The sequence below is a fragment of the Botryllus schlosseri genome, unplaced genomic scaffold (genome assembly GCF_051294905.1).
Source record: "Botryllus schlosseri isolate E-star unplaced genomic scaffold, Bs_hap1 Bs17a, whole genome shotgun sequence".
Taxonomy (NCBI): Eukaryota; Metazoa; Chordata; class Ascidiacea; order Stolidobranchia; family Styelidae; genus Botryllus; species Botryllus schlosseri.
In genome coordinates this window covers 1,837,927-1,865,840 of record NW_027648626.1, presented here as the reverse complement: position 1 = coordinate 1,865,840, position 27,914 = coordinate 1,837,927, and the positions used below count along the sequence as shown (strand labels likewise).

At 40.8% G+C, this 27,914-nt stretch overlaps 2 protein-coding genes and 1 long non-coding RNA gene across 3 annotated transcripts; 2 read left to right on the top strand and 1 right to left on the bottom strand.

The window, feature by feature from the left end:
• Positions 1-355: 355 nt before the first annotated feature.
• LOC145459678 (uncharacterized) lies at positions 356-4,100 on the bottom strand. The gene is made up of 2 exons (XR_013921532.1): positions 3,876-4,100; positions 356-3,815 (listed from the first exon to the last, which is right to left on the bottom strand). It is a non-coding gene; the product is annotated as an uncharacterized LOC145459678 (long non-coding RNA).
• Positions 4,101-8,735: 4,635 nt separating this feature from the next.
• LOC145459603 (uncharacterized) lies at positions 8,736-11,477 on the top strand. Its single transcript, XM_080338185.1, has 2 exons — positions 8,736-9,937; positions 10,862-11,477. The coding sequence occupies exons 1-2, from the start codon at positions 9,680-9,682 to the stop codon at positions 10,916-10,918; spliced, it is 315 nt and encodes a 104-aa protein (XP_080194311.1). The 5' UTR covers positions 8,736-9,679; the 3' UTR covers positions 10,919-11,477.
• Positions 11,478-17,364: 5,887 nt separating this feature from the next.
• LOC145459748 (uncharacterized) lies at positions 17,365-27,625 on the top strand. The gene is made up of 9 exons (XM_080338298.1): positions 17,365-17,552; positions 18,381-18,412; positions 18,486-18,585; positions 21,586-21,695; positions 22,995-23,138; positions 23,588-23,705; positions 24,369-24,499; positions 26,679-26,822; positions 27,561-27,625. The coding sequence occupies exons 1-9, from the start codon at positions 17,512-17,514 to the stop codon at positions 27,623-27,625; spliced, it is 885 nt and encodes a 294-aa protein (XP_080194424.1). The 5' UTR covers positions 17,365-17,511.
• The last annotated feature ends 289 nt before the right edge of the window (positions 27,626-27,914 follow it).

Below are 27,914 nucleotides of genomic sequence, written 5' to 3'. Positions count from 1 at the left end.
CCCCTGAAATTGCTTCGCGGACCCCCGGTTGAGAACCGCTGGCTTACGCAAAACAATTCTCCACTCCAGCCTCAGCGAAGCGGAACGAAGCTGCAAAATCGGTCGTTGCCGTTCCATGTTTAATTTCTATAGTTAAACTTTCACATATCACGTTCTGTCATGACGTCATAATGAGTGATACTCGATTACTCGACTCGACTCGAAGCATATTACGTGATTCAGAATCGAATCACTCCGGTACTCGATTTTGCCCAGCCCTAGTAATTGCATCCCGTCATGTTATTATTATTATTATTATTATTACACACAGTACTACAGTGACGCTTATCGCCGTTTAGGCCTTGTGCGTCACAACACAGATTTATTGTACAGTTCAGATGCATTGACTTTGTACAGTTATGAATGTTCATCTTCATCTTCAGCTTGATCATGGGACGTCTTTCAATCACTCTTTCATTCAGGGCTGCTAGATTACGATACAAAGGGTAATTGCCCGATTGCAAAACGGTAGTTTCTAGCGTTTTATGGCCGTAGTTAATGTGATGAAATTTGATATGGGCGACAGTGCCGTATGAGCGGAACCACACAATATGGAACCCAATTTATATTCACCGACATTTCGTGGAAAACGTATTCGTCAATTTACAACGACTGTGCGCGAAGCGAAAAAAATCCTGGCTTCACTTGACTTTGATGAAATTTTAATGTCGGTACTCCGTGAAACAGCTCTGAAATTCCTCAGGCTATCTTCCTTATTGGAGGATCACACTACTTCTACTTGACAACTGAATAGCGAAAAGTAAGCAAGTAGATCACAAAATATTACGAAGTAGAAGTAGAAGTAGAGAAAATCATATCTAGAAGTACTTCGTGACGGGTCACCTATGTTGACGTGACGTATAAGGCAGGTAATTCGATAATTCCAAATTAAATAACAAAGGCAGCACCTAACAGCATTTAAGGCCGTAAAAGTGTAATAACGATATTGGCGACATGAGAAGCATACAACTCACGCAAGTATTGAATTAAAAACATGCGGAGAGATAAGTGTGATAAAATGCTATCATAAACCTTCCAGGCTAAGGATCCACCTTACTGGACAATCTAAGAACGTCTAAGTAAGCTACGTGGCGCGTCGATTCAACTATATACTTTACAATCATGTAATGAGATTGGAATTTGAGTTACAGACGCGTTCTGCGAAATGAGAATGCCATACTTATATAAAAAATAATTATTGAACATTTTTCGTGGGATACGGATATTTAGAATATTTGAACCGAAATGAGCTGTTCCGTTATCTATAAGTAGCTAGACGTGATTTCTGATCAATGATGAAATTCCCATGACAAACCAATTACGGTGCACTCCATTGGCGGTGTCAACTTAAATTTAATTATAATGCAGAATTTGCAATATGTGGAATAAGCGATTTCTGAATCGCATAGCCTATATTTGATGATCAACGTTACATTCGAATGTATTCAAATTGGACACAAGATTTCGTATTGAGAATCAGATCGGTTCTGTACCTGCAGAATCGTCGCTATAACAAGTCGCATGCTAGCTCTGTGGTCATTGAGACGTGCTAGCTAGTCACTATCTCAACTTCCGCATGTTCCCGACTGAACAGCGGTTCGGTATGAGGAAAAAACCATTACCAAACATCTGAAACTCAAACACGGTGACTTCATCTCAATTCTTGTTACATGAGGTAAACGTTGTCCAAACTGCATTAAATGGGGGAATTCTTGACAGCAAACCGGGGGGAAAGCAATTATTGCGCAATGAGCTGAAATCCCATACATCGGCGATGCTAAGATCATATAACAATGTCCTTCATTCGATAAACAAAGTCAGATAATCACACAATTCGGAACGCAATTTGAGGTTAAAGAACCGTATACCCATTTTTAAAGCATGTACAATCAATTACGCAGAAACCCTATATGTCTAGTTGTCCACTGGACGCTCAAGGCCAATCCAGTGTCGTATGAAATCGAATATGGCGCGTTACTGAGCCAACTTCTCTATAACTACCCAAGTGAACGCACTAAGCGCTCTAGGATACCTCAAAAATAAACGAAGTTTAGCAGAAAATTTATAATACGTACTAACGCAAGATCACGCAAACGTGAGAGGTGAAAGCAATTCAAAACCACTTCCTGTATCGCGGCGCGTGAACATGTACGCTTGTAGAAGCAGTTAAAAATGGACGGCGTGCAATTCTAATTACAACGTCCTGAGTCTGCGATAAGCGCTGTATCGCTGAGAAATGTGAAAGGCAAAACCAATTTAATAAGTTTGCCTAAATGTCAAAATTTAGCTCGCATAATATACCTTGTCAAGCCTGTAAGAGGATCTGAGACAATTCTATATGAAAAAAAAACCGAGCACGTGTAATTTTGAATTAGCCGCGCCAGGTGAAATCTCGCGGAGTATATCCTGTTCGCGACACTAATACGTCCTGTTCTATATCGCGGGAAACAGGAAAAGGTTTCATGTAACTCGAATTTGAGTGGGAGCAATCATGTTCTGAAACAAAAATTGTGGTCGTCTGGCTGCAAAAATAAGAATTTTCCCGCGGTCTGTAAATTGCGACATGTATGGAAACGTGTCTCTGACGTATAACGTCCACGTGGTACCGACTGCACCACGCCCATGGCTGAATCGGTGAAATAAAATATGGCGCTTTTAAGGCCAAAAGGAAATCATGTTCACGAAACAGTCTCATGTAAAATGGACCCTGTAAAACTAAAGACAGAACAAAAATAACACGGTCAAATTCCGAAGCGGGCAGAGCCAGATGCTGTAACAGATTCTACCACAACTAAAAATCCTGAACCTGCACTGATTCTGTCAATTTTTTTACAAAAATCAATCCAGTGCCAAGAGCGAACATCAGTACATTGGCGTGCCTTTTTATCGTAATTCGTGTGACGCCAGTACATAATGTGCCTTCTCGCTGCAAATTTAAGCGAGTTTTTGATTGAATGAAAAAGCTGTAATGCTTTCCGAATTCTACTGAGAGCCAATTTGAAAGGCATGAATCGCACGGTTTGCGCACAAGCGCCCAAGCCCGCTACATTATTCTGCTGTGCACTATCTAACATTTGAGCAGAAATAAATTGGGCCATAGTTAGCAGCGCGTAAACTAGACGCAAGCGTAATCTAGTCGATATATCAAGTTGTGCGGCGCGCGCGTTTGTATTCAACTGCGATTTCTCGTCATAAAGAAAACTGTCCTTGACGACGTTGGTGGCAATTTGTGAATTAACATTTAAAATTAAACTATCCAACCAACGTTCAACGTTAGCGTGAGTATCAACTACTTCGTCACGCAAAGCGGAAATATCTAATTTATGATCCTCAATATCACTTATATTAGACACGCTCTGTGAAGCTGAATCAAATATAACCACAGGAAAGATCAAATCTGAGAAGTTATCGCTGTTAGACACATCGTCATTCATTCCGTTAATCTTACCTGGTAAAGCTCTTACGCTTAACAATGTTAGGGATATCAACGTTAGAATTAACGACTGTAGGTAGGTGTAGTTACTAGCTAAGGAGACATAATAACATGCGCACAATATATAATAATATATAACATGTAATACACGAATTGGCTAGGGAATTATAGGCTGTCGCGATACTTATTTCAGAATGCAATATAAGCACGTACCGTATATTGAATAATGTCCGGAAATTGATAGTTCGATAGTTCGATGGCAACGTCGAAAGTCCTCGTACTCAACGTAGCAGCGTTTAAGATTTCACTCGGGGCACCATGCCGCAGTATAATGGGTTGTGTCCTGGTGAGTAGAAGTATAGCTAACCAAAGTATTATAGGGTTAGCTGGCTGACTACTTAACCTGGAGTCCTGTACTGTTCCTGGTGAGATCTTCTTAAGACGCCGTTATACGCAAGACATACGAATATATTTCAGACGTTGTTACAAGTAGGTTTAGCAAATGAGTCTCCTGATCCGAGAGAATCAGTAGTTTTATACTAGAGGCAAATTACTCTAGAACAGGATGTCTCTCGGTTACGAGATATATACATTTCATGGTTGAACGACAACAGGGCTCTGTTACAAGGCATATATCCTCTTTCATGCGTTCGTCTTTCAAGTCACGGCTGCCGACTTTTTTAAGAGCGTGGCTTATACTCTGTGTCTGGGCTTTTCAATACGCTGCTAGCACAGCGGGATCGGCGGTGAGGAGCCCAGACAACCTCCGGTACATAGAAGGGTAATTGCATCCCGTCATGATCTTCTTGGGGGTAACGTTATGAAAAAGGTCAAGAGCCACTGACTTAAAGGATCGCTCACACGTACCGCAACCATTTAAAAGAGAAATGTCCTTGGTGGGATTCGCTCAATTCTGAATTTGCATTTATTCACAAGCGCTATATTTATTGCCTCCGCTCGTCGCATTGGTACGATGGGACTCAGGTTGAAAAGACTGGGCCGTCCGCGCGATCTTCGACCAAGGTAATTCTATCGCCATGTGTTAACTAAACCTATCTGCATTAGGTGTCTTGTTGGCGCCTAATGCTTCCGCAACCGCAGCCAGCACACAGTCACATTCAATTCTGCACATCAGGCGTATGTTTATTTAGGTCTATTATTTATTTTGATTTATCGAGAGACGAGTACCCAACAATCAAATTATATAGCCTATCACACAACGCGCGTGGAAAAATTTCAAGTTGAATACATCTGCTAAAACATACTCCACCTTATATTAATTTAAGAAAAAGTTTCAAATATTTTGGAGAGGCCATGGCCCCTCTGGCCCCCTCCTGGCTACGGCAATGCCACCTATACAAGGAATAAATGGTTAATGAATTTATTAACGTTATGTATACTTTGATAGTTGTTGAAGTCGAAGAGACATCTGTGGTCGATCAAAGTTTTCAACTAGTTCTTTGAAGTTTGCCTGCGCGTAGGACGTACTAAATCCTGCATGTGAAAATAAATTAGATTGTAACGCAGCTTTGTCTTGGTAATGTTCATGGTCGAAAATATTTGCTCGCAAATGTATGTAAACTGTAGACCCGCGTACCTCATTATCATGTAAGACCGGAAAGCGTCTACGGGCCGTTGAAAATCCCTTCGCGAACCGATATCTGGCTAATTGAGCGGTTCCGGGGCCATGAGCGAAATATAATTTATATTTTCGAAATCAGTCAGTACAGCACAATTTGATTGAATTGCAACCCTAGCTTTAAAGATTATCAAATCTACAATTATTAAACTGCAACATTGGAATATTTTCTTCGTGTTCTGTGCTTATTCGGCTATTTCATAGCCAGGTGTGTTTAACTCTACGTTATACCGCGCCAAGAGATAGAGCGGATGTAAGACATCCTGCATACCGGAAGTGTGAATTGTTATTGTTGCTCGAGGAACTGTGTCGGTCTTTGTTACGTCACAGGCGCAACACAATTCCAATATTTCGAAGTTGACTAGCTGATTACTAACATTTGGTCCTGATGAGAGTTATTCGAAATGCATTGAGTGGAATAAAATAGGGCGTATGAATATATTGTTTGCTTTGATATGAAAATTATGCCCTTTTTAAAGTGAATTTAAATCACAAAAAAGCACAAAACTTCAACAAATTCCAGTAGGTGTCGCTCTGGGAGCCTTTGTATATAAATAGGCTTGAAAAAACGAGGCTTCGCAGAAATTTTAACTCACGAACGCGAGTCACGTCTGCTTCTCGAATTCAGCGATTATAGCTCGAACTTCAGATTTCAAAAAGTGAATATTGTGGATATGGATTTTCAAAAGTGAGTAGCTCTATTCCTAGTTGCACATTTAAAAAAGAATTTCGGTCACTTGTCGTCATTTGATAGTTACTGTGATGTTCTTGATTGCATCATAGCATCACGGCATCTTGATCGCAGGTCACGGGCTCGATCCTGGCCTGGTCAGACCAAAGACCAAAAATAACATTAAAGATTACTTGGTGTCTTTTTTCGTTTAACTTATGAAAATCCGTTGGATCGATAACAACAGATATCTTATTTCTACCAAGTTTTGTAATACATGTTGCGATACGGTAGATCGAGGTTTCGGGGCTTCTACGGCAAAAATAGTATTGAAACTGTAATTCTCTTGAACGAACATGCCTCTTCAATTGCACTTGGTGAAAATACTGAGTCAGTCGCGACTTCAAAGATATCGCTGTTGCAGTAACGTTAGTTTCATATGCTTCAATACGACCAATCCAGCTCGACAAGGCTTGTTTACAAATAACTCATGCTGGCAATGAGCATATAGCTTGAGTACCGTACTTGAAATAGTCATATCACACTATACTTGACTTGAATGATTAGAGTCATTACTTGATTCAGGTCCGATTGCTCGTATCATTGTACCTATCATCCAGTACTGCACATACATTAGTAATTTTGAGTACCAGTGAGGCGTCTTCACATTTTCATTAGTTCGAATTTAACCTGCTTATTTACCAACAGGGTCCGGGAATCCAAGGAAAGCCAGGGGGAAGGTGTGTATGATTTGTCGTTGCTCTCCCTTCTATGATCTCCGGCGGATGGATAGCACATGCGTATTTTTTCAGGTGATGAGATTTCCTCCACCTGCAGTGAGGTGTCGACCGTCGACTCATATTCTATGGGTAACCTACTACCAGGAAATGTGCGTCAACTAAAAAAGAAATTTCTTCTCAGGTGAAAGAGTTTTTGAAAAATTCTGCTTGAGTTTGTATCGGCGATATTTGCCTGGCACGAGAAAAATCTCATTAAGAAATATTAGAATAAAATTGTTGTACTTGGTAAAGAGTGAGCCTAATTTGTCTAAATTATAAGATATAAACACCACGCAGAGAGACAATTGTATCACGACACCATGGAACCTGTAGCTATCGTACCAAGCCTCATATAAACATTTCCAGTCAGCAGCATATGTTAGCAATGTAATTCACTGCTTTCAATTTAGAAATAAAACTCTTATTTCGTAAAATATACTCTAACCCAGCGGATATCAACCCTTTTTTTTATCTTGTGGACCCATTGGCTAAGATTGGAGCCTAAATTTTCCCTCGTAGAAATCATCCGCTCTCTACTCGGCTTTAATCTTTAGAATTCTTTCTCGATTCTGATTCAATTACTCCAATGATTGTCTTCATCATCCAACATTGTCCATCGGCATTTTCAAGTACTTGTGAGGAGTTTATTTTCCTTTATGTTTCTGGTTGGTTCGATTTTAACCTTCAATCAACAAACAGCAAAACGAGATCTCGCAGTCCCTTTGTCGCATCGGTGAGAGAACAGCAGGATTTGGCAGGACCGAGTACCGGAACATCAGCAAGGTGGGCAGTTGTTATTCCAACAACCGAGCTAATTCATCGTCAATTTTATGAATACATAACAGATTCCGCATTGAACATTCTAATTTGTGAAATTTGATATGATACGGAATCGAGATCATGTTCTTGTTTGAACGAAAAATGGCAAGATCTTTGTGTTGTAACTTGATCGCGCTGCTTCACTTTTGGTAATCAAGAACAAATTATACCTTTGTTTCTCTTTCTGCTGTTATCTTTGCTTACCATAGCGGTGCTAGGCCTATATCACGGCTTTCAATACAACATCCATTGCAAAAGAATATTCATTGAACTCGAAGAATTTTCGGGTGCCTCTTTTCAAGAGTTAGCTGCACACTTTTACAATGGATCTTGAATTGATAGCTATAATCAAGTTCTTTACCACTATAGATAACTAACCTACGGATAGATACCCAACACCCGTCGTCACGCTTGCTTGCCCGGAGGAAATTACTGCTCAGCAATCTGAACGCGGCATAATTGCTAATCCCATAGCTGACGACCCGCGCGCCTGAATGCAATAAAGTTGGTCTTATTTGAAAGCTAACGTCGCACTGATTCCGAAAATATACATTAAAATCTCATCAGGGCAATGAAACCCCCTTGAAATACACCTAAAAGTCTGAAAATATGCATTGTTCTGAACAATCGCAACCACGCAAGGACCATTGTTATGGTCATTGTTATGCGTCACTGCGATTGTTCAGAACAATGCCGATTTTCAGACTTTGAGGTGTATTTCAAGGGGGTTTCATTGCCCTGGTCTGATTTTAATGTATATTTTCGGAAGTAGTGCGACAGTAGCTTTCAAAGAAGATCAACTTTATTGAATTTAGGCGCGGGTCGTCAGGTATGGGATCAGCAATTATGCTGCGTTCAGATTGCTGAGCAGTAATTTCCTCCGGGCAAGCAAGCGTGACGACGGGTGTTGGATATCTATCCGTAGGTTAGTTATCTATAGTACCACGAACCAGCTTTCAAGTATTTCCTATATCTTATTAATACAACTGGCTTCTTTGGGTCTGCTACGGGCTGAAATATAAAAAGATTGAAAGGTCGGGTATGACATATTCTGACGGGATGCATTGCCACGTGTGAAACTGGTCCTGTTGTATGATATCAAATTGAGGTTGCTGCTTATTTGAATGCGAAATCATAAGGTCTCTTGCTACGACATTGGCGGGGTTATGTATGGTGTTGTTATTATGTGCGATATTGTGTGATTCTTGCAGTAGAGGCATTTGTACATATATTTAGTGTTACAAATCTGATATAATTTATAACATCCTATTCTTGAAACGCCCCTTTTATTTCTCTGTATGAAACATGCTTGCAAAATAGGCTGTGATATATATTTTTTGGAGTAACTGAATTTATTTTCGAATATCGCTACAAGTCATTTTTTGTTAGTAGCAGGTGTGAGGAGACCGTACGGTCTAAGGAAGAGAAAACGAAGTGTCTGCAGACCTTATTGGACTCTCTTTCGTCGGCAGCAAAGCCCACTGCTCAACAGCTTTCAAAAAGTGAGTCCAACTGTAAGAGTATCGATTACCAACCTAAGGATAGATATGCAGCTCCTGTCGTCAAGCTAACATACACAATGAGGTCGACTGCTGGGCCGGGCAAAATCGGCGTTACTGGTCGTCCTATAGCTGGCAACTCGATCGCTAAAATTCAATCAAACTTGACTTAATCGCAAGCTAGTGTCGTACTTGCTTTAAAAATAATTGAGAAAATCTGGCCAGTTTATTAGAACCAACCTCAAAATCTGAACTTGAGGATCGTTGCAAAGACTGGTGCTGGTAGTTTGTTCAAGTTTGGTGATAATTCAGTGGGTTGATCATAACTTCAGAGAAGTGTCGTTTCCGCTACTTGCATGGAGTTGTACGACGTGTATCGTAAGCTGTGTTACGGCCAATCGTGGTCTCAAGGATTTCACTTTATTAGGACAACTATTATTCTCGTTGATAAATTCACTCTTAAGCATCAGTCACATTGTAAGTAAAATCGTATGGCGTGTAGGGCGCGTAAAGCATTTCTTTAGTTTCTTTCCTTTCTTTTCTCTCGTTTGCTTGGCGCGTAAAAAGCCTCCTCTCTCTCGTTTTTTACGCGGACCTTACGCAGACCTTATGCGGGGAGAGCGATTCGTACGAGCGTATTGTGGACTCGACGAGCTAAATTGCGAGAATTGATACCCGCAATAAGAGGTCGCGAGAGGCTCGGCTGACGCTAGGCAGCGACAACATGCGAAACAGCGCTACCTTTATTCTCACTTTTCGTTCAGCGATTACGTAATCGCTCATTTTGGCCAATTTAGTGAGATGGTGAGAATCGTACGCGGTACGATTTCACGAGAATGTGACCCAGTCTTTATTGACAAGGATCGTATAATTTCAGTACTCGACCCGAATCATCAGAATCAATACTTTATTCAGGTTCCAGCGACCGCATTCCAGGATTGCCACGCAGGGGATCTTCCAGGCAAGGTACTAGACGCGGAAAAAGGCCCGTCTCGCCATCACCTGGTGGAAGCTGGCCTGCGCCAAAGCCACCCTCGGCACCTGAACATGGATCTGAAGGTCAGTATAAGATTTCGCTGGTCAACAGCCAAATTGCTTCTGAGACCAGACTTGGAAAACTAGAAAATCTTAAACTTTACGAAATGGATTAGAATTACAATTAGAATTAGAGATATGCGTTTTTTCCAAATTACATTTAGAATTAAAAATACAAATTTTTTTCCAAATTAGATTATTATTAGAATAAGAGCTACGCAGTTTTACCAAATCAGATTGGAATTAAAATGGCACACTTATTTATGAATTAGATTAGAATTAGAATTGAAGCTACAAAGTTTTTCTAAATTAGATTAGAATTAGCGCTATACAATTTTCTCCAAATTAGATTAGAATAAGTTAATTCGCATATATATTGATTGAAATTCCGAATGAGCAGCAAAATTCAAGTTCAGCTCACAGCAAATCAAGCATGATAATGATCAACTTCTGTACGCCAAGCTTGGCTGGTTTAATGATACTCTCTCTCTTAAACCCACCGTACAGTTCTCTTGCATCCATGTCTGAAAACTCTCTCCGATGGAGGTGATGCTGTGCGCACACTTGCGAGTTCTCGTGCTGAGCTCCAGTAACTCTAAACATCACATTCTGTGTTCTCAAGCTCTGCTGAGAAATGTCTTTCCACTTCATTCCCTAATATATTTTCTTTAGATAGATCTGAAGCAATCTTCCACTTTTTACTTGATGTAGTTGAGAGCATGTGTAAAAAGGCCTGTGTTAACTAAGGCTTTTTCTTCTGTAGTGCTGTTCTGTTGGTGATTATACCTAGAAATTGTTCACAGGCCACAAGATACTGTGCCTGCATGGGTATTTTATTCGTCTCAATACCTACTATGACTGTATGATGTATGACGTCCTGCAAAGTGTCACAGACATATAGCATTGGAAATATTTGACACCAAAATTCAGTTGCGAATTCCACAACAGATCACAGTTCACGGGAGTCAACTACAAGACATGCTGGGAAGGCCAAGTCAAAGTTGACGCCCAAGGCCAAGTTGACCTCAAAGTCGACGCCCAAGGCCAAGTTGACGTCAAAGTCGACGTCCAAGGCCAAGTTGATGTCAAAGACGATGCCGAAGCTCAAGTTAACGTCAAAGTCGACACTAAAGACCAAGTTGACGTCGAAGTCGACACCAAAGTCGACACCAAAGACCAAGTTGACGCCAAAGTCGACGCCAAAGACCAAGTCGTCCAGGTGAGGTTGTGCTCGGTGAATAAGTTTTGCCCTGGGTTCTAATGACTCGAGTTGCAATTTTTCTTTGACTTTACTCGAGTCATTTTGTTATACAGGGAAAATCACGTAACTTGACTTGACTCAAGTTTTGTATTAACCCGACCAAGTCATATGACATTCAATATGGTAGGAGTTGGCGATTATTATCCCCGCGGGCCAAATGATCGCAGAAAATAAGTTGGTGAGCCGAGTCAAAAATTTTAATTATATCCTGTTTTTTTTTGTATTTCTAAATGGAAAGCAGTGAATTACATTGTTAATACATGGTGCCCTGCGGATCTGTTGGTATTTGACAACGAGGAAGTGTTGGTTAATTATCAAATATAGTATTTATTCGCAGTCATAATTCAAAACAATGGTCCAAATGATAAATTTTAAACTCTTTTTCAACCCTCTGACACAATTTTTTATTGGGATAATGAAAAATGTATTGAAGATACTACAAAGATTGTCTTGGTCGCTGCCTCTGGAGCAGTCTACAGCCTGGTGAAATAGACTTTATTGTTGATGGAAAGTAGCAGTGCTTCCGAAACGCGTCCTCCATTAGCCGAGTGTCTGTCTTTGTCTTTTTGCCGTAACACCGACTTAAATTATAGTCCAAGGCGACCTGCTCGGGACAAAATAATAAGACGGGTCCGCCCCCGACTCCAATAAACGAAGATTTAGTGCGCCAAATATTCTTGAAATTTCGGCCATCCGCCCGCTCATCGTTTCATCGCCTGTTCGATTACACTTTGTAAAAATGCTGAATCATTCATGACTTAACTGATATCTCTGCTCCACCAACGTTAGTTTTGTATGCTTCAATACGACCAATTTAACTTGAGAAGGCTTGTGACAAATTAACTCTTGGTGTAAATGAGCATTAGGGTTGTCCAAAATTTGGAAAATCTTACAAATCCTCCGTTGTAATGTCTTATTCTATAGATTATTGATAAAAAACGACAATGGGCCTAAAAGAAACTCACAGTAAGGCCGTTAAGATTTCGTGCAAAGCGTTTGAAAGTAGCTGCCTAAGAATGGGCGTGCCACCGACCATAGAACGGCGTGAAGACTAGTAATCACGAAATCACGGCTCTTGATTTGCCAATCGGCTATGCTTCAATGGCCACGAGAGCAGCAGCTTGTTGATTAGGTGATCAAGAAGTCTGCTACCGGCGGCGATTGTGAAAGCGCATTGCATGTAGGTTGGCAGATAATGGTTTGGGATTGATTCAGGGTATGTTGAGGTAAGAAATACATGAAGAACAAACAACAGCTGCTTCACAAAAACGTCCAAAGCATGACCGCTTTATTGTGAAGGAAACCGCCGCAGCCTATATGCCTTGTTTTCAACGAGGGAAAGCATAGGCGCTTATGCAAGTGGCGATGGATTCCTAGTTTTAGAAAGGATATATCATTATTGAATACAAATATAAAGCTTAACAACGACACTCTTAGTGGTGTGATCTTATTGGGCTCAGGTGGTAGTACATAGTTGAAGTTTTGAATGCTCTAAGAATCGGCGGGTTATGCTTGGTTCTTATCAGGTGCTTACATCAAATTGTATTCACTTGCAATTGTTGTCAAAGTCCTTAATGATGAACCAGGAAAGCGGTGTAATAGTAAGCACATACTATGCTGGATATGATATGTCAATGATGTGGCAAAGTCCTTAATAAACGCGCAGAAAAGGAATGTAAAGGTAAGCACAGAAAATACTTCATACTGCATAGTATCCAGCATAGTTTGTATATCATATCAAGCACAGTATGTGTGTGCTTACAAGTGAATTCAATTTGCTGTAAACATCTGCTAAGTGCCAGGCCTAACCGTCTGATTCAGCCGATCCCTAGAGCATTCACAACTTCAACTATGTACTACAACCTGAGCCCAATAGGATCACACAAATTATAGTGTCGTTGTTAAGCTTTATATTTGTATTCGATAATGATATATCCGTTCTGAAACCAGGAATCGATCGCCACTTGCATAAGCACCTATGCTTTCCCTCGTTGAAAACAAGGCATATAGGCTACGGCGGTTTCCTTCACAGTAAAGCGGTCATGCTTTAGACGTTTTTGTGAAGCAGCTGTGGTTTGTTCATCATGTATTTGGTTTGTTCATCATGTATTTCGTACCTCAACATACCCTGAATCAATCCTAAATCATAATCTGTCAACCAACATACAATGCGCTTTCAGAATCGCCGCCGATAGCAGACTCCTTGATCACCTAATCAGCAAGCTGCTGCTGTCGTGGTCATTGAAGCATAGCAGATTAGCCAATTAAGAGCCGTGGTTTCGTGATTACTAGTCTTCTCGCCGTTCTATGGTCGGTGGCACGCCCATTCTTCAGCAGCTACTTTCAAACGCTTTGCACGAAATCTTAACGGCCTCCTTGTGAGCTTCTTTTAGGCCTAATGTCGTTTTTTATCAATAATCTATAGAATAAGACATTACAACGGAGGATTTGTAAGATTTTCCAAATTTTGGACAACCCTAATGAGCATATAGTTTGAGTACTTGAAGTAATCATCTAGTCATACTTGACTCGAATCATTAAAATAATTTTTCGATTCAGACTCGAGTGTTCATATCATTGGCGTCTTCATCCAACACTGTCCATTGGTGGTTTCGGGTGCCAGTGAGGCGTCTTTACATTTTTATTAGTTCGATTTTAACCTGCCTATTTACAAACAGGGTCCAGGAACCCAAGGAAAGCGAGGGGGAAGGTGTGTAGGACTTGACGTTGCTCTCTCTTCTCTGATCTTGGGCCGATGGTTAGCACATGGGTATTTTTTTTCAGGTGACAAGATTTCCTTCACCTGCAGTGATGCGTCGAGTCACGACTCGTATTCCATGGGTAACCTACTACCAGGAGGCGTGCGTCAACTAAAAAAGAAATTTCTTCCCAGGTGAAAGAGTTTTTTAAAAATTACTGATTGAGTTCGTATCGGCGATATTTGATGCCTAAATAAAATCTACCCCAGCAATGGCAAAGTTTGGAACAGACCCGGTTGAAATTGTACGACTTTGCATATTCACTTTGCACACACATCCTGTAAATGTGATTTCCTATTGTAGCGATTCATGCCTGGCACAAGAAAAATCTCATGCAGAACTATCAGAATAATCAGAATAGAGATTAAGCATAATTTGTCAAAATGATAAGATATAGACACCACGCAGGAAGACAAATGTATCATGCCACCATAAAACCTGTGGCTATCGTACGAAGACCTTTATAAACATTTCCAGTCAGCAGTATGTGTTGATGAAATTCACTGCTTTTAATACAGAAATAAAACTACTGTACAAAATATACTCAAACCCAATGGTTCCCAACCTTTTTTCATCTCGGGGACCCCATTTGCCGAAGTTTGAGCCTAAATTCGCCCTCGTAGAAATCGTCCGATCTCTACTCCGCTTGAATTTTTAGAATTATCACTCGATTCTTATTCGATTACTCGAATGATTGTTTTCATCATCCAGCACCGTCCATCTTCAGTTCCGTGTACTAGTGAGAAGTTTATTCTCCTTTACGTTTCTTGTTGGGTCGATTTTAACCTGTAATCAACAAACAGCAAAAAGAGATCTCTGTGCTGTAACTTGATCGCATTGCGTCGGGTATAACATATTCTGACGGGTTGCATTACCATTCTTGAAACTGTTTCTATTGTATGATATCAAGTTGAGGTCGATACTTATTTGAATGCGAAATCATGAGGTCTCCCGCTACGACATTGGCGGGGTTATGTATGGTGTTGTTATTATGTGCGAGATTGTGTGATTCTTGCAGTAGAGGCATTTGTACATATATTTAGTGTTACAAATCTGATATAATTTATAACATCCTATTCTTGAAACGCCCCTTTTATTTCTCTGTATGAAACATGCTTGCAAAATATGCTGTGATATATATTTTTTAGAGTAACTGAATTTATTTTCGAGTATCGCTACAAGTCATTTTTTGTTAGTAGCAGGTGTGAGGAGACCGTACTGTCCAAGGAAGAGAAAACAAAACGTCTGCAAACCTTATTGGACTCTCTTCCCTCGGCAGCAAAACCCGCGGCTCGAACGCTTTCAAAAAGTGAGTTCAACTATGGGAGTATAGGTTACCAACCTGAGGATAGATATGCAGCTCTCGTCGAGCTAACATACACAATGAGGTCGACTGCTGGGCCGGGCAAAATCAGCGTTATTGGTAGTCCTATAGCTGGCGCCGCGAACGCTAAAATCCAATCAAACTTGACTGAATCGATAGCTAGTGTTGCACCTATTTTGAGAACACATATTAAAATCTCAAGAGCTTCTTGAAGGTACAGAACTTCAATATACAATTGAATAGTATATTCATATTGGAATGAACCCGAATCTGGCCAGTGCATTGAAACCAGGGCTTTGGAGCCGGAGCCCGGAGCCGGAGCCCCGGAGCCGTGCATTTTCACTGGAGCCGGAGCTCTACATAAAATTTAGCCGGAGCTGGAGCCCGTTATTTGAGGAGTAGCTCCGGCTCCGACATATTTCATAAGATGCTATTATATATGCAACAACCACATCTGCTGATTTATCGTAATTGAACACCAGGCATGAATTTCAATGCTATGCACACTTGCACAGCAATGGCACGGAGTAAATAGCGTTCTAGTGCAACTATGATGTTGTCGAAAATTGACAGGTATTCAGTATGAAGTCACAAGCCGGCACGGCTGCACCTATATGTATTTGTTGCTGCATCGAATGTTACTGACGGCTGATGGACTCTAGATTACTATAGATAACTAACCTATTAGTAGATTAGTAATCTATATAGACCAGGAATGGCCAACCTCTTCTGCTAAAGGGGCACATGCAATTGACGAACGAGTGCGCGGTTCACTAGCCACGCCAAGCGGGTAAAATTTTCTAAGTTTATAAATAAACTAGGTGAGTATTGCGGGTCTATTGTATACCACCCGCTAGGCTCAGTTTGCAAGGACACGACTATTCGGCGTCTGGACACATCGATATCGAAGGTCTCCGATAACATGCGACACTCATTTTGTGCCTACATTTCACCGTCGACGATTTGTATGCGAGCTCAAACGCGAAAAGACTTTCTTCCGTAATTGCGAATAGATTCAATCGGGCAAATTTGGCGTTTTTTCATTTTCAGTAGGGGTAGGCTACCAAGCAAGAAATCGTGTGACAATTAAACACGCGAAGCGTGAAGAAAAATTTCGCTACTATTTTAGTTTATTGTAATGTACGACGATTTACTGAAAATGTGACTGGACCCTGGATCTGCCAATGCGTCGGAACTGATATTTTAGTCATCAACATCCCAAGTGTCGCAGCCAGAATTGCAATTTTTGGTTGGCATTGCAAGTTCACAATCTGAGCAATTCATTTTCCGTAATATAATAGGATATTACCTCGCGGGCCACGCAAAACCCTCTCGCGGGTCACATTTGCGGCCCACCCCTGATATAGACAGGACCATTCGATAATTTCAGAGCCGGAGCAGTGGTTATAATGCGGCTCCGGAGCTGGAGCCGGAGCTAATGTATGATAAAAGAGAGCTCCGGAGCCGGAGCTGGAGCAGTTTAAATTTACGGCTGCTCCAAAGCCCTGATTGAAACCAACCTCAAAATAGGTTTCAAGGAAAAGTATGATTCTCGTTGATGAATTCACCCTTAGTGACAAGGATTAGAGCTGCCTAGTTTTTTCCAAATTACTTCAGAATTAGAATTACAGCTACACATTATTTTACAGATTAGATTATAATTGGTTAATGCGCAAATCTTGAATGAAATTCCAAATGAGAAAAAATTAACAGCAAAATTCAAGTTCAGCTCAACAAATCAACCATTAGAATGATTAACGTCTGTACACCAAACTTAGCTCGTTTAATGAAACTCTCTCTCTCTCTCTTTCGCGCTTTCTCTCTCTATTTTTGATGGAGATGAAGAGGGAGAGTCCTCAAGCAGCAGCCTTTGGATGAGCAGAATTCCACGCTCTCAAGCTTTGCTGTGAAATATCTTTCCACTACATTCCCTAATATATTTTCTTTCGACAGATTTGAAGCAATCTTCGTCTTTTTTCTTGATGTAGTTGAGAACATGTGTTAACCATGTCTTTTTCTTTGGTGCTGCTCTAACTACAGGTTGTTCGCAGGCTACAAGGTACAATGCCAGCATGGCTGTTTTATTCGTCACAATAACTACTATGTCTGTACGATGTGCGACATCCTGCAAAGTGTCGCGGACTTATGATAGTCTTGGAAATATTTGACACCAAAATCAGTTGCGAATTCAACAACAGATCACAGTTCACGTGAGACAACTACAAGACCTGCTGGGAAGGCGAAGTCACAGCCGATGGCCAAGTCAACGTCAATGCCCGAGGCCAAGTCGTCCAGGTGAGGCTGTACTCGGGAAATAAGTTTTGCCCTGGGTTGTAATGTCTCGAGTTGCAATTTTTCTTTGACTTGACTTGAATCATTTTGTTATGCATGGACAATCACGTAACTCGACTGGTGTCACTTTGTGTATTAATCCGATCAAGTCATATGATGTTCAATATGGCAGGGGGGGGGGGGCAATTATTTTCACCTAGGGCCAAAAAAAGCAAAAAAAATAATGATGACGGGCCGAATCAAAATTTTTTACCAGATCCTGTGGTGTACAGGCTGGTGAAATGGAATTTATTGTTGATAGAAACTAGCAGTGCTTCCGACACGAGCCCTCCCTTGGCCGAGTGACTTTCTTTATGGTTTTGGCATGATGCCGACTTAAATACTCCACCGCGACCTGCTCGCGACCAACTAATAGGACGGGTTCTCTCCGACTCCAATAAACGAAGATTAACTGGCCCGAATATTCTTGGAATTTAAGTCGCCTGCTCAGCGTTTCATCGCCTATTCAATCGCACTTGGTGAAAATGCAGAGTCATTCACGACTTCACAGATACCTCTGTTCCGCCAATGTTAGTGCTTCAATACGGCCAATCTAGCTTGAGAAGGCTCGTCACAAATTAACTCTTGCTGGGAATGAGCATATAGTTTGAGTACTTGAAATAATCATCAAATCATATTAGACTCGAATCGTTGGACTCATTCCTTGATTCCTGTTCGATGACTCATATCGTTGGCATCATCATCCAGCACTGTCCATTGGTAGTCGCGAGTGCCAGCGAGGTGTCAGTACATTTTCATTGGTTTGATTTCAACCTGCCCATTCACAAACAGGGTCCAGGAATCCAAGGAAAGCGAGGGGGAAGGTGTGTATGACTTGACGTTGGTCTCCCTTTTCTGATCTTGGGTGGATGGATAGCACATGCGTGTTTTTTTCAGGTGACTGGATTTCCTTCACCGAGACTGAGGTGTCGGCCGACGACTCGTATTCGAACCTACTACCAGGTTTTGATCAACTACAAAAGAAATTTCTTCCCAGGTGAAAGAGTTTTTGAAAAATTTCAGCCTGAGTTCGTATCGGCGATATTCAACGCCTGAATAAGATCTACTCCAGCTATGGTATATTGTACTTGCGAAAAGTTTGAAACAGAAATTGTCCGCCCTTGCATATTCACATTGCACACAAATATTTCAAATGTGATTTCCTATTGTAGCAATGCATGCCTGGCACGAGAAAAATCTCATTAAGAAATATTAGAATAACATTATTGTACTTGATAAAGGGATGTAATGACTCAAGTCATGTCATGACTGAGTCCCATTCGAGTCACGATTTCTGATGACTCGACTTGACTCGAGTCAATTTGTGTGTTGACTCAACTTGGACTCGAGTCATTGCGCATGTCTCGTACAAAGTCATATGACTCGAGACTCTAACGGCAAAGACCGACGTTTCATTATAATTTCGAAGAAAAGTAAAGTACCCACGCTAATGGGATTTCGGCTATTGGTACTGGTACTTGCAAATGCAACTAAGAACAGCTAAAAGTGAAGAAAATTAGTATATTATGAATGCGAACTATTCGATATCACCAAACAGAGGTATCAACAGTGTGTGTGCCAAGACTGTAAGAGGAAACTGAGCAGTCAACACAATGACTTGGAGTCGGACTCAAGTCAAAATACCGTGACTTGGACTCGACTCTCTTATCGCTGACTTGGACTCGAACTTGACTCGGTGGTGAATTGAAAATGACTCGACTTGACTCGACTTAAAACTATAAAAGGGAGGTTGACTTGTGACTCAGAGCCTTGTGACTTGGTAACAACCCTGGTAAAGAGTAAGCATGCAGAGAGTCAAATGTATCATGTCGTCATAAAACTTGTACCTATCGTACCAAGCTCCATATGAACATTGTCAATCAGCAGCATATGTTAACAATGTAATCCACTGCTTTTAATTCAGAAATAAAACTCCCAATCCACAAAATATGCTCTAACGCAGGGGCGGGCAACTTCTCCAAGTCGGCGGGCCAGATGGCCGGATTGCTGAATCGATACATTATTCGCCCATTTATTCACGTATACAAGGAAGAAATTGTATTTAATGAATGTATTTTAACGACAGCAATGCAACTTCAAAGCCATTTCTCGCCAATAATGACGAAGACAATGTGGATTTGAGAACAGCACTCTCATACAGCAGGGGTGGCCAATCTTTTTGCCAGTCCCGGCCGCATTTCGACTAGGCTACTCAACTCATGTAGGCTACGGCCGCATTCCAGGGAATAGTCGTAATGAAATAGCAGGACGCCAAATACTCATGTTAAAGTGTCTATGCCCATTTCCGGCGAACTCCGTACTAATCTATTAAATAATGTAGGCTGTTCAGTGTTCATAGTCGCGAAAATTTTTTCAGATTCATTAATGAATTTCGTCATGAAAATTAGTAGTTCTACAATCTACCTATTATTCCTCATCCCATGTGATCAGATTCACCGGTAGAGTTGGTGGAGGGTCGGTCAGGGCAGGGCAATTATTATTAGTCACTTTGTTGCATGCTGTTCTTTGCATGTCTTGACCTCCCGTCAGGATTGTCGTTATAGTGAGGAGAACACGATTCCGAGTTGGTATTTCTATATGTGGCGCATCTGTTCGCAACTGTACTGTGGGGCTCTGATTGCAAAGTGCGTAACTATATCAAAATCGAAAAATAAAGTCGCATTGAATCGCGCGTTGCGCGAAAAACTTTCAAGAAAAATTAAAATCTTTCAAAAAATCGGGAGTCAATTCGTAAATTCAAATTCCACGTCGACGGCCGCCAACACCTTCATGGTGCAATCCTTCATTAAGATTTCAAGGCGTTCAATAAGCCCGGTACCCCATATTTACCAAGATATCAATGCATTAGGATTAAGTAGGTGACGAGATAGCGTGGTTGTTAAACTGTGCGGCCTGTCTATCTCGATATTGAATTCGTGCGGGCCGCGGCCTCGTGATTTGAAATTGGCCCGCTGACCCGTTTTCAGTTGGCGACACCTGGCATAATTGGTGTCTTACAAAAGCCTAAAAGTGTGGGACGTGCTACAAGTCGACGGTTACGGAATCAAAAATAAGAAATATCGGCCTGGTGTAAATGACCATTGTCGTCGACAAAACCATTATTACCACAAGTGACATTAGGGTTCAGTACATCGTAAATGCCGATAATGCAAGTCTTCTCGCTTCGACGAACTTACGCGTAAGCTCCACCCTCGCTCGCTGTGCATACATGTGTATAAAAACATACAATCACTAAAATGTCTCGGAACACTGGAACCGGCGGGCCATATTATCATGTAAGACGAAAAACTGTCCGCGGGCCGGAAGATCAGCAAGGTGGGCAGTTGTTATTACAACAACCAAGCTAATTCGTCGTTGATTTTATCAGTACGTAACTGATTCCGCATTGATCATTCTAATTTGTGAAATTTGATATGATACGGACTCGAGATCATGTTCTTGTTTGGATGAAAAATGGCAAGATCTTTGTTTTGTAATTTGATCGGGCTTCTTCTCTTTTGGTGATCGAAGACAAATTATGTGTTTGTTTCTCTTACTGCTGTTATCTTCGCTTACCGTAGTGGTGCTTTATCTTAATGATACAACTGGGTTCCATGGGTGTGCTATGGGCCGAAATAAAAAAGATTAAAACATCGGGTTCTGTTGTATGATATCAAGTTACGGTCACTACTTATTTGAATGCAAAATCATAACGTCTCCTGCTACGACATTTGCGGGGTTAATATGTGCGAGATCATCTGATTCCTACAGTAGAGGCATTTGTGCATATATTTAGCCCGATAAATCCGATATAATGTAGAACATCCGGTTATCGAAACACCTCCTATTTTCTCCCTTTGCTACACGCCTGGTGATGGTATGTTGTTTTGTATAACCTCAAAGTACGAAACATGCTTGTGAAATATGCTGCGAAATATATGGGTTCAGTAACTAAATTTGTTTTGGAAAATTTCTAATAGTCATTTTCTGTTAGTAGCAGGTGTGATGAGACCGTGAAATCTGAGGAAGAGACAGCGAAATTCATGAAGAAGTTATTGGACTCTCTACTCCCAATAGCAAACCCCACGGCCCAACAGGTTTCGAAAAGTGAGTCTAACTGTAGGAGTATAGATTACCAATCTAAGGATAGATAAGCGGTTCCTGTTGTCACGCTCACATGCACAATGCAGTTAACTGCTGAGCTAGGCAAAATCAACATTATTAGTACAGAAAATTTTCATATGTTATGCACAAAATTTTACAGATTTTTTGTCCTAAAATCGAGGGTGCACAGGTGCAACAAGCATTAAAAAAATCTCCCTCGAAATAACACTTGAAATTACGCCTTTCCTCATTGTCATTTTAATCGCGCATCACATTCAGCCATCGTGCCCAGTAATTCGTATTATCAGTGTTACACGCTGCCAATTACTGAGAAGCGTCTGCACTGCACAACAGCATGCGATCTCCTAAGTTGGTTAGCCGTTTGTACGAGAGCGAAATTTGGTTAATGATTGCTGCATCCCTGCTCGGCAATCCTTGCTAATTTTTCGCATCGCCGACAGGCCTGAACATTCGCATATACAGCATGCCAAGTGCGCAAGATGTAATCGCTGGCCTGAACACTACAGACGCATCTTCAACATCCCTGGTGCGCACGACATAACCTGAGAAATCGCATCTGTAATAGACCTCTTGCGCCAGATGTTTGCTGTTGGCCTGAACTATCGCAGGCTTCGCATGCTTTATCTGCTATCTACTATCGTTTAGAGACAATGCCGATAATTGTATAATGATCTGAGATCGTTACGTCATGGTTGTTCCAAAGTGACACCACCAAACAGAATGATTTCGAATACCAAACACAACTATTCATGTACTGCGAAAGCAGTGTATGTACTATACATGGGTGCAGGCTTTTTTCCAGAATGTGCTTGTCATTTGAAGTATGCGTAGTATACATCGGTTCGTACTATACTCGGAAAGTTACGGTAGTCCTATAGCTGGCAACGCGAGCACTAAAATTCAATGTAACTTAACTTAATCGAAAGCTAGTGTTGTACTTATTCACAAATACATATTAAAAACTGGCCAATGCATTGAAACCAACCTTAAAATAGCCCTCAAAGTCTGAACATGAGGATCGTTTCTAAGAATTGTAGCGATAGTTTGTTCAAGTTCAGTGATAATTCAGTGGGTTGATCATGACTTCAGAGAAATGTTGTTTCCACTACTTGCATGGAATTGTACGTCGTTTATCGTACGCTGTGTTAAGAACTATCGGGTTTTCAACGATTCCACTTTATTATGAAAACCATAATTCTCGTTGATAAATTCACCCTTAGTGACAAGGATCGTATAAATTCATTACTCGACTGGAATCATCAGAATAAATACTCCATTCAGATTCCAGTAACCGCATTCCAGGATTGCAGCAAAGTGGTTGTTCAAGGCCAGGTACTACATGCGGGAAAAGGCCCGTCTCGCCATCATCTGGTGGGAGCGGGGCTGGGCCAACGCCTCCCTGGGCACTTGAATATGGATGTGAAGGTCAGTATAAGATTACGCTGGTCAGCAGCCAAATTGCTTCTGAGACCAGACTTGGAAAACTAGAAAATCGTCAGTTTTACCAAATGGATTTGAATTACCATTAGAATTAAAGATACACACTTTTTTGTTTGAATTAAAATAGAATTAGAGCTACACAGTTCTTCCAAATGAGATTAGAATTAGAGATACACAGTTTTAACAAATTAAATAAGAATTGGAGACATATATTTTTCTTCAAATTAGATTAGTATTAGAATTACTGCTACACAATTTTTCCAAATTAGATTAGAATTACATAATTCGCAAATATGAATGAAATTGCGTATGAGACAGAATTAGCAGCAAAATTCAAGTTCAGCCCATCGCAAATCGGACATGAAATTGATTAACGTCGTGACACCTAGCTTGGCTGGTTTAATGAAACTCTCTCTCTCTTTCCCACTATACAGCTGTCTTGCTACCCTGGCTGAAAGCTCTTTTCGCTGGAGATGATGAAAGCAGTCTCTTTGCCGAGGCAATAAGAGAACAGGAGGATTTGGCAGGCCCGAGTGCCAGAACATCAGCAAGGTGGGCAGTTGTTATTCCAACAAACGAGCTAATTCATCTTAGATTTTATCAGTACATAACAGATTCCTCATTGAACATTTTATTTGTGAAATCTGATTTGATGCGGAATTGGAATCATGTTCTTGTTTGACCAAAAAATGGCAAGGTCTTTGTGTTGTAACTTGATCGGGCTGCTTCCCTTTTGGTAATCAAGGACAAATTATGTCTTTGTTTTTTTTGCTGTTATCTTCGCTTACCATAGTTGGGCTATATCTTAATGTTGCAACTGGGTTCCGTGGGTGCGCTACGGGCCGAAATAAAAAAGATTGAAACATCGGTTTCTGTGTTATGATATCAAGTTAAGGCCCCTACTTATATGAATGCGAAATCATATCGTCTCCTGGTACGACATTCGCGGGGTCGATATGTGCGAGATCATCTGGTTCCTGCAGTAGCGGCGTTTTTTCATATATTTAGCCAGATAAATCCGATATAATTTAAAAAATCCTGTATCGAAACACCCCCTATTTTTCTCCCTTTGCTACGCGCCTGGCGGTGGTATGTTGTTTTATATAACCTCAAAGTACGAAACATGCTTGTGAAATATGCTGCGAAATATATATTTGCTACGGTAACGAAATTTATTTTGGAAAATTGCTACAAGTCATTTATTGTAAATAGCAGGTGTGAGGAAACTGCACCGTCTACTGGAGGGATAATGAAACCTATACAGGCCTTAGTGGACTCCCTTCTCTCTGCAGCACAACAGCGGCACCAAAACAGTTTTCTCTCGGCAGCAAAGCAGGTTTCGGAAAGTGAGTCTAACTGTAGGAGTATAGATTATCAACCTAAAGATGGATAAGCGGCTCCTGTCGTCACGCTCACATGCACAATGCGGTTGACTGCTGAGTTAGGCAAAATCAACATTATTAGTAATGAAATTTTCTATTTATAATGCACAAAATTTTACAGATTTTTTGTCATAAAACCGAGGGTGCACGGGTGCAAAAAGCACTAAAAAAACCTCCCTCGAAATAACACTTGAAATCACGCCTTTCCTCATTGTCATTTTAATCACGCATCACATTCAGCCGTCGTGCCCAGTAATTCGTATTATCAATGTTACGCGCTGCCAATTACTGAAAGGCGTCTGCACTGCACAACAGCATGCGATCTCCTGTTATGTTGGTTAGCCGTTTGTACGAGAGTGAAATTAGGTCATTGATTGTTCCTAACCTGCTCGGTAATCCTTGCTAATTTATCGCATCTGCAACATTCCAGGTGCGCACGACATAACCGTTGGACTGAGCAATCGCATCTATAATAGGCCTCGTGCGCAAGATGTCTTTTAGCTGCCCTGAACTATCGCAGGCTTTATCTGCCATCTACTATCATTTAGAGACCATGCCGCTAACTGTATAATGATCAGCGATCGTTACGTCATGATTGTTGAACAGTGACACCACCAACACAATAACATCGTATACCATAACACAACTATTCATGTACCGCGAATGCAGTGTGTGCACTATACATGGGTGCAGGCTTTTTTCCAGATTTTGCATGTCATTTTAAGTATGTGCATTATCAATGGGGACGTACTATACTTGAAAAGTTACGGTAATCCTATTGCTGGCAACGCTAGCGCTAAAATTTAATCAAACTTGACTTAATATTGTACTTGTATTGTACTTATTTCAAAAATACATATTAAAATCTGGCTTATGACAGTGTTGGGATGACTCGAGTCATGACTTGACTCGAGTCACCTTTTTCGTATGACTTGACTTGACTCGAGTCACTTTGCTAAAATGACTTGACTTGACTTGACTCGGCGTATCAGAAATGTGGATTAACTCGAGACTCGGAGCAAAATTCACGAGTCAATTTTGAGTCATCAAGCAATCGATGTTGATAATAATCATTGTATCTTGCATACGTTCGGATAATACGTGAAAAGATGATGTAACCCATGAGAGCGACCAATCATTCGATGATCGTGGGTTTTACTGAGCCTCCATTGTTCCCTCACAAATAAATTGATCGCAAACAAAGTGATCGAAGCTTACAAATTGCGTTGTCGTGAACTAGTATAGTAAAGTAATTGAATAGCAAAATGTATACTTCTGTTCTCAGTTCCTAATTTAACCAAGCCTCCTGTTTTATTGAAATTGAATTCCAATATAAAATTATACAGCCAGCAACCATCGGCGCAGGCTGGAATTGTATCATATCAATTTGTAAATGGGCAACGTATTGCATCTAATCAACTCGTTTCTCTATTCTCTATTTTGGCTGGTAACTATAATAATCAGAGGGCGATTATGCTTACGTAGTTAAGCATTTCTACGTATATGTGAGTAATAAAGCACCTTCTTGCGTTTATATTTAACTCTATTTCTTCATAGATCCAGAATCAATAACCACTCAATCTGTATTTCAGACAGCTAGCAAAATGCAATGACGTCATCATGCCTCATACTTCGAAAAGGCAACTCGACTTGAATTGTGACTTGACTCGTGACTTGACTTGACTCGACTCGACTTGACACGAGTCAGCTCCAAAATTCAAGTGACTTGACTTGACTCGAGTCAAGTTCGAAAATCGATTGACTTGACTTGACTCGAGTCAAAATGTGCAATGACTCGAAATGACTCGTGACTCGAAGGTAGTGACTTGATCCCAATGATTGAAACCAACCTTAAAAAGCTCTCAAAATCTGAACATGAGGATCATTCCAAAGAATGGTGCCGATAGTTTGTTCAAGTTTGGTGATAATTCTGTGGGTTGATCATGACGTCGGAGAAGTGTCGTTTCCACAACTTGCATGGATTTGTACGACGCGTATCGTGCGCTGTGTTACGAACTACCGGGGTTTCGAGGATTCCACTTTATTATGAAAACTATTATTCTCGTTGATAAATTCACTCTTAGTGAAGGATCGTATAATTTCATTACTCGACTCGATTCATCAGAATCAATACTCCATTCAGACTCCAGTGACCGCATTCCAAGATCGCCGCGAAGGGGTTGTTCCAGGCAAGGTGTTAGACGCGGGAAACGGCCCGTCTCGCCATCATCTGGTGGGAGCGAGCCTGCGCCAAAGCCACCCTCGGCACCTGAATATGGATATGAAGGTCAGTATGAGAAGACGCTGGTCAACAGCCAAATTGCTTCTGAGACCAGACTTGGAAAACTAGAAAATCTTCCGTTTTACATGATATATTAGGATTAGAATTAGGGATATACGGTTTTTCGGATGAGATTTGAATTAGAATCGGAGCTACACAGTTTTTCCAAATTAGATCATAACTAGAGCTACACAGTTTTTCAAAATGAGATTAGAATTAGAGGTACACAATTTTCTTCAAATTAGATTAGTATTAGAATTAGAGCTACACAGTTTTACCAAATTAGATTAGATTTATTATTGCACGGTTTTTTCCAAATTTGATTGAATAGTATATTCATATTGAAATGAACCCAAATATTTTCGGCTGACACTGGTCAGGGGTAATCGTCAGCAACTAGTAGAGAATTGGAAAGAACGTTGTATATCAACAATCGTATCACGAAATATGACGTCACCAGCATGAAATTTCGAATGGGAGAGCGTTCAATGTACTATTTTTGAGTGGTACACGAAACCCTTTTGTTGGCAGAGTTTTGGTTGGTGTTTTCTGATAAAAGTCGACTCCAAGGCACACACACGGAAGTGTGAACGACCCCTCCCAACGACACGAAATCTGTCGTCTCCATAAATATTCGCACAAATCGTATTATCTAACAGATGTTTGCCGATCACAGAATTAAAGGCCTTTGATAGGTCAGCATCAAGTTTCAGCGGATGAGTTAACGGTGAGCTTTTCACCTAGCGTGTTACATGTGCTCTGATGAATATGGGGACGCGGTTGTTTACACGTTCCTGCAGACGCAGTGACGATCCCGATGATCTGATTCTGCCATCGGCAAACATCTGTTAAATAATCCGATTTGTGCGAATAATTATCCAGACGACAGATTTCGTTTCGTTGAGAGGGGCCGTTCACAATTCCATTTGTGTGCCTTGGAGTCTACTTTTATCAAAATACACCAACCAAAACTCTGTCAACAAAAGGGGTTCGTGTACCACTTTAAAATAGTACATTGAACGCTCTATCATTCAAAAGTTCATGCCGCTGACATCATATTTTGTGATACGATTGTTGATATGCAACGTTCTTTCCAAT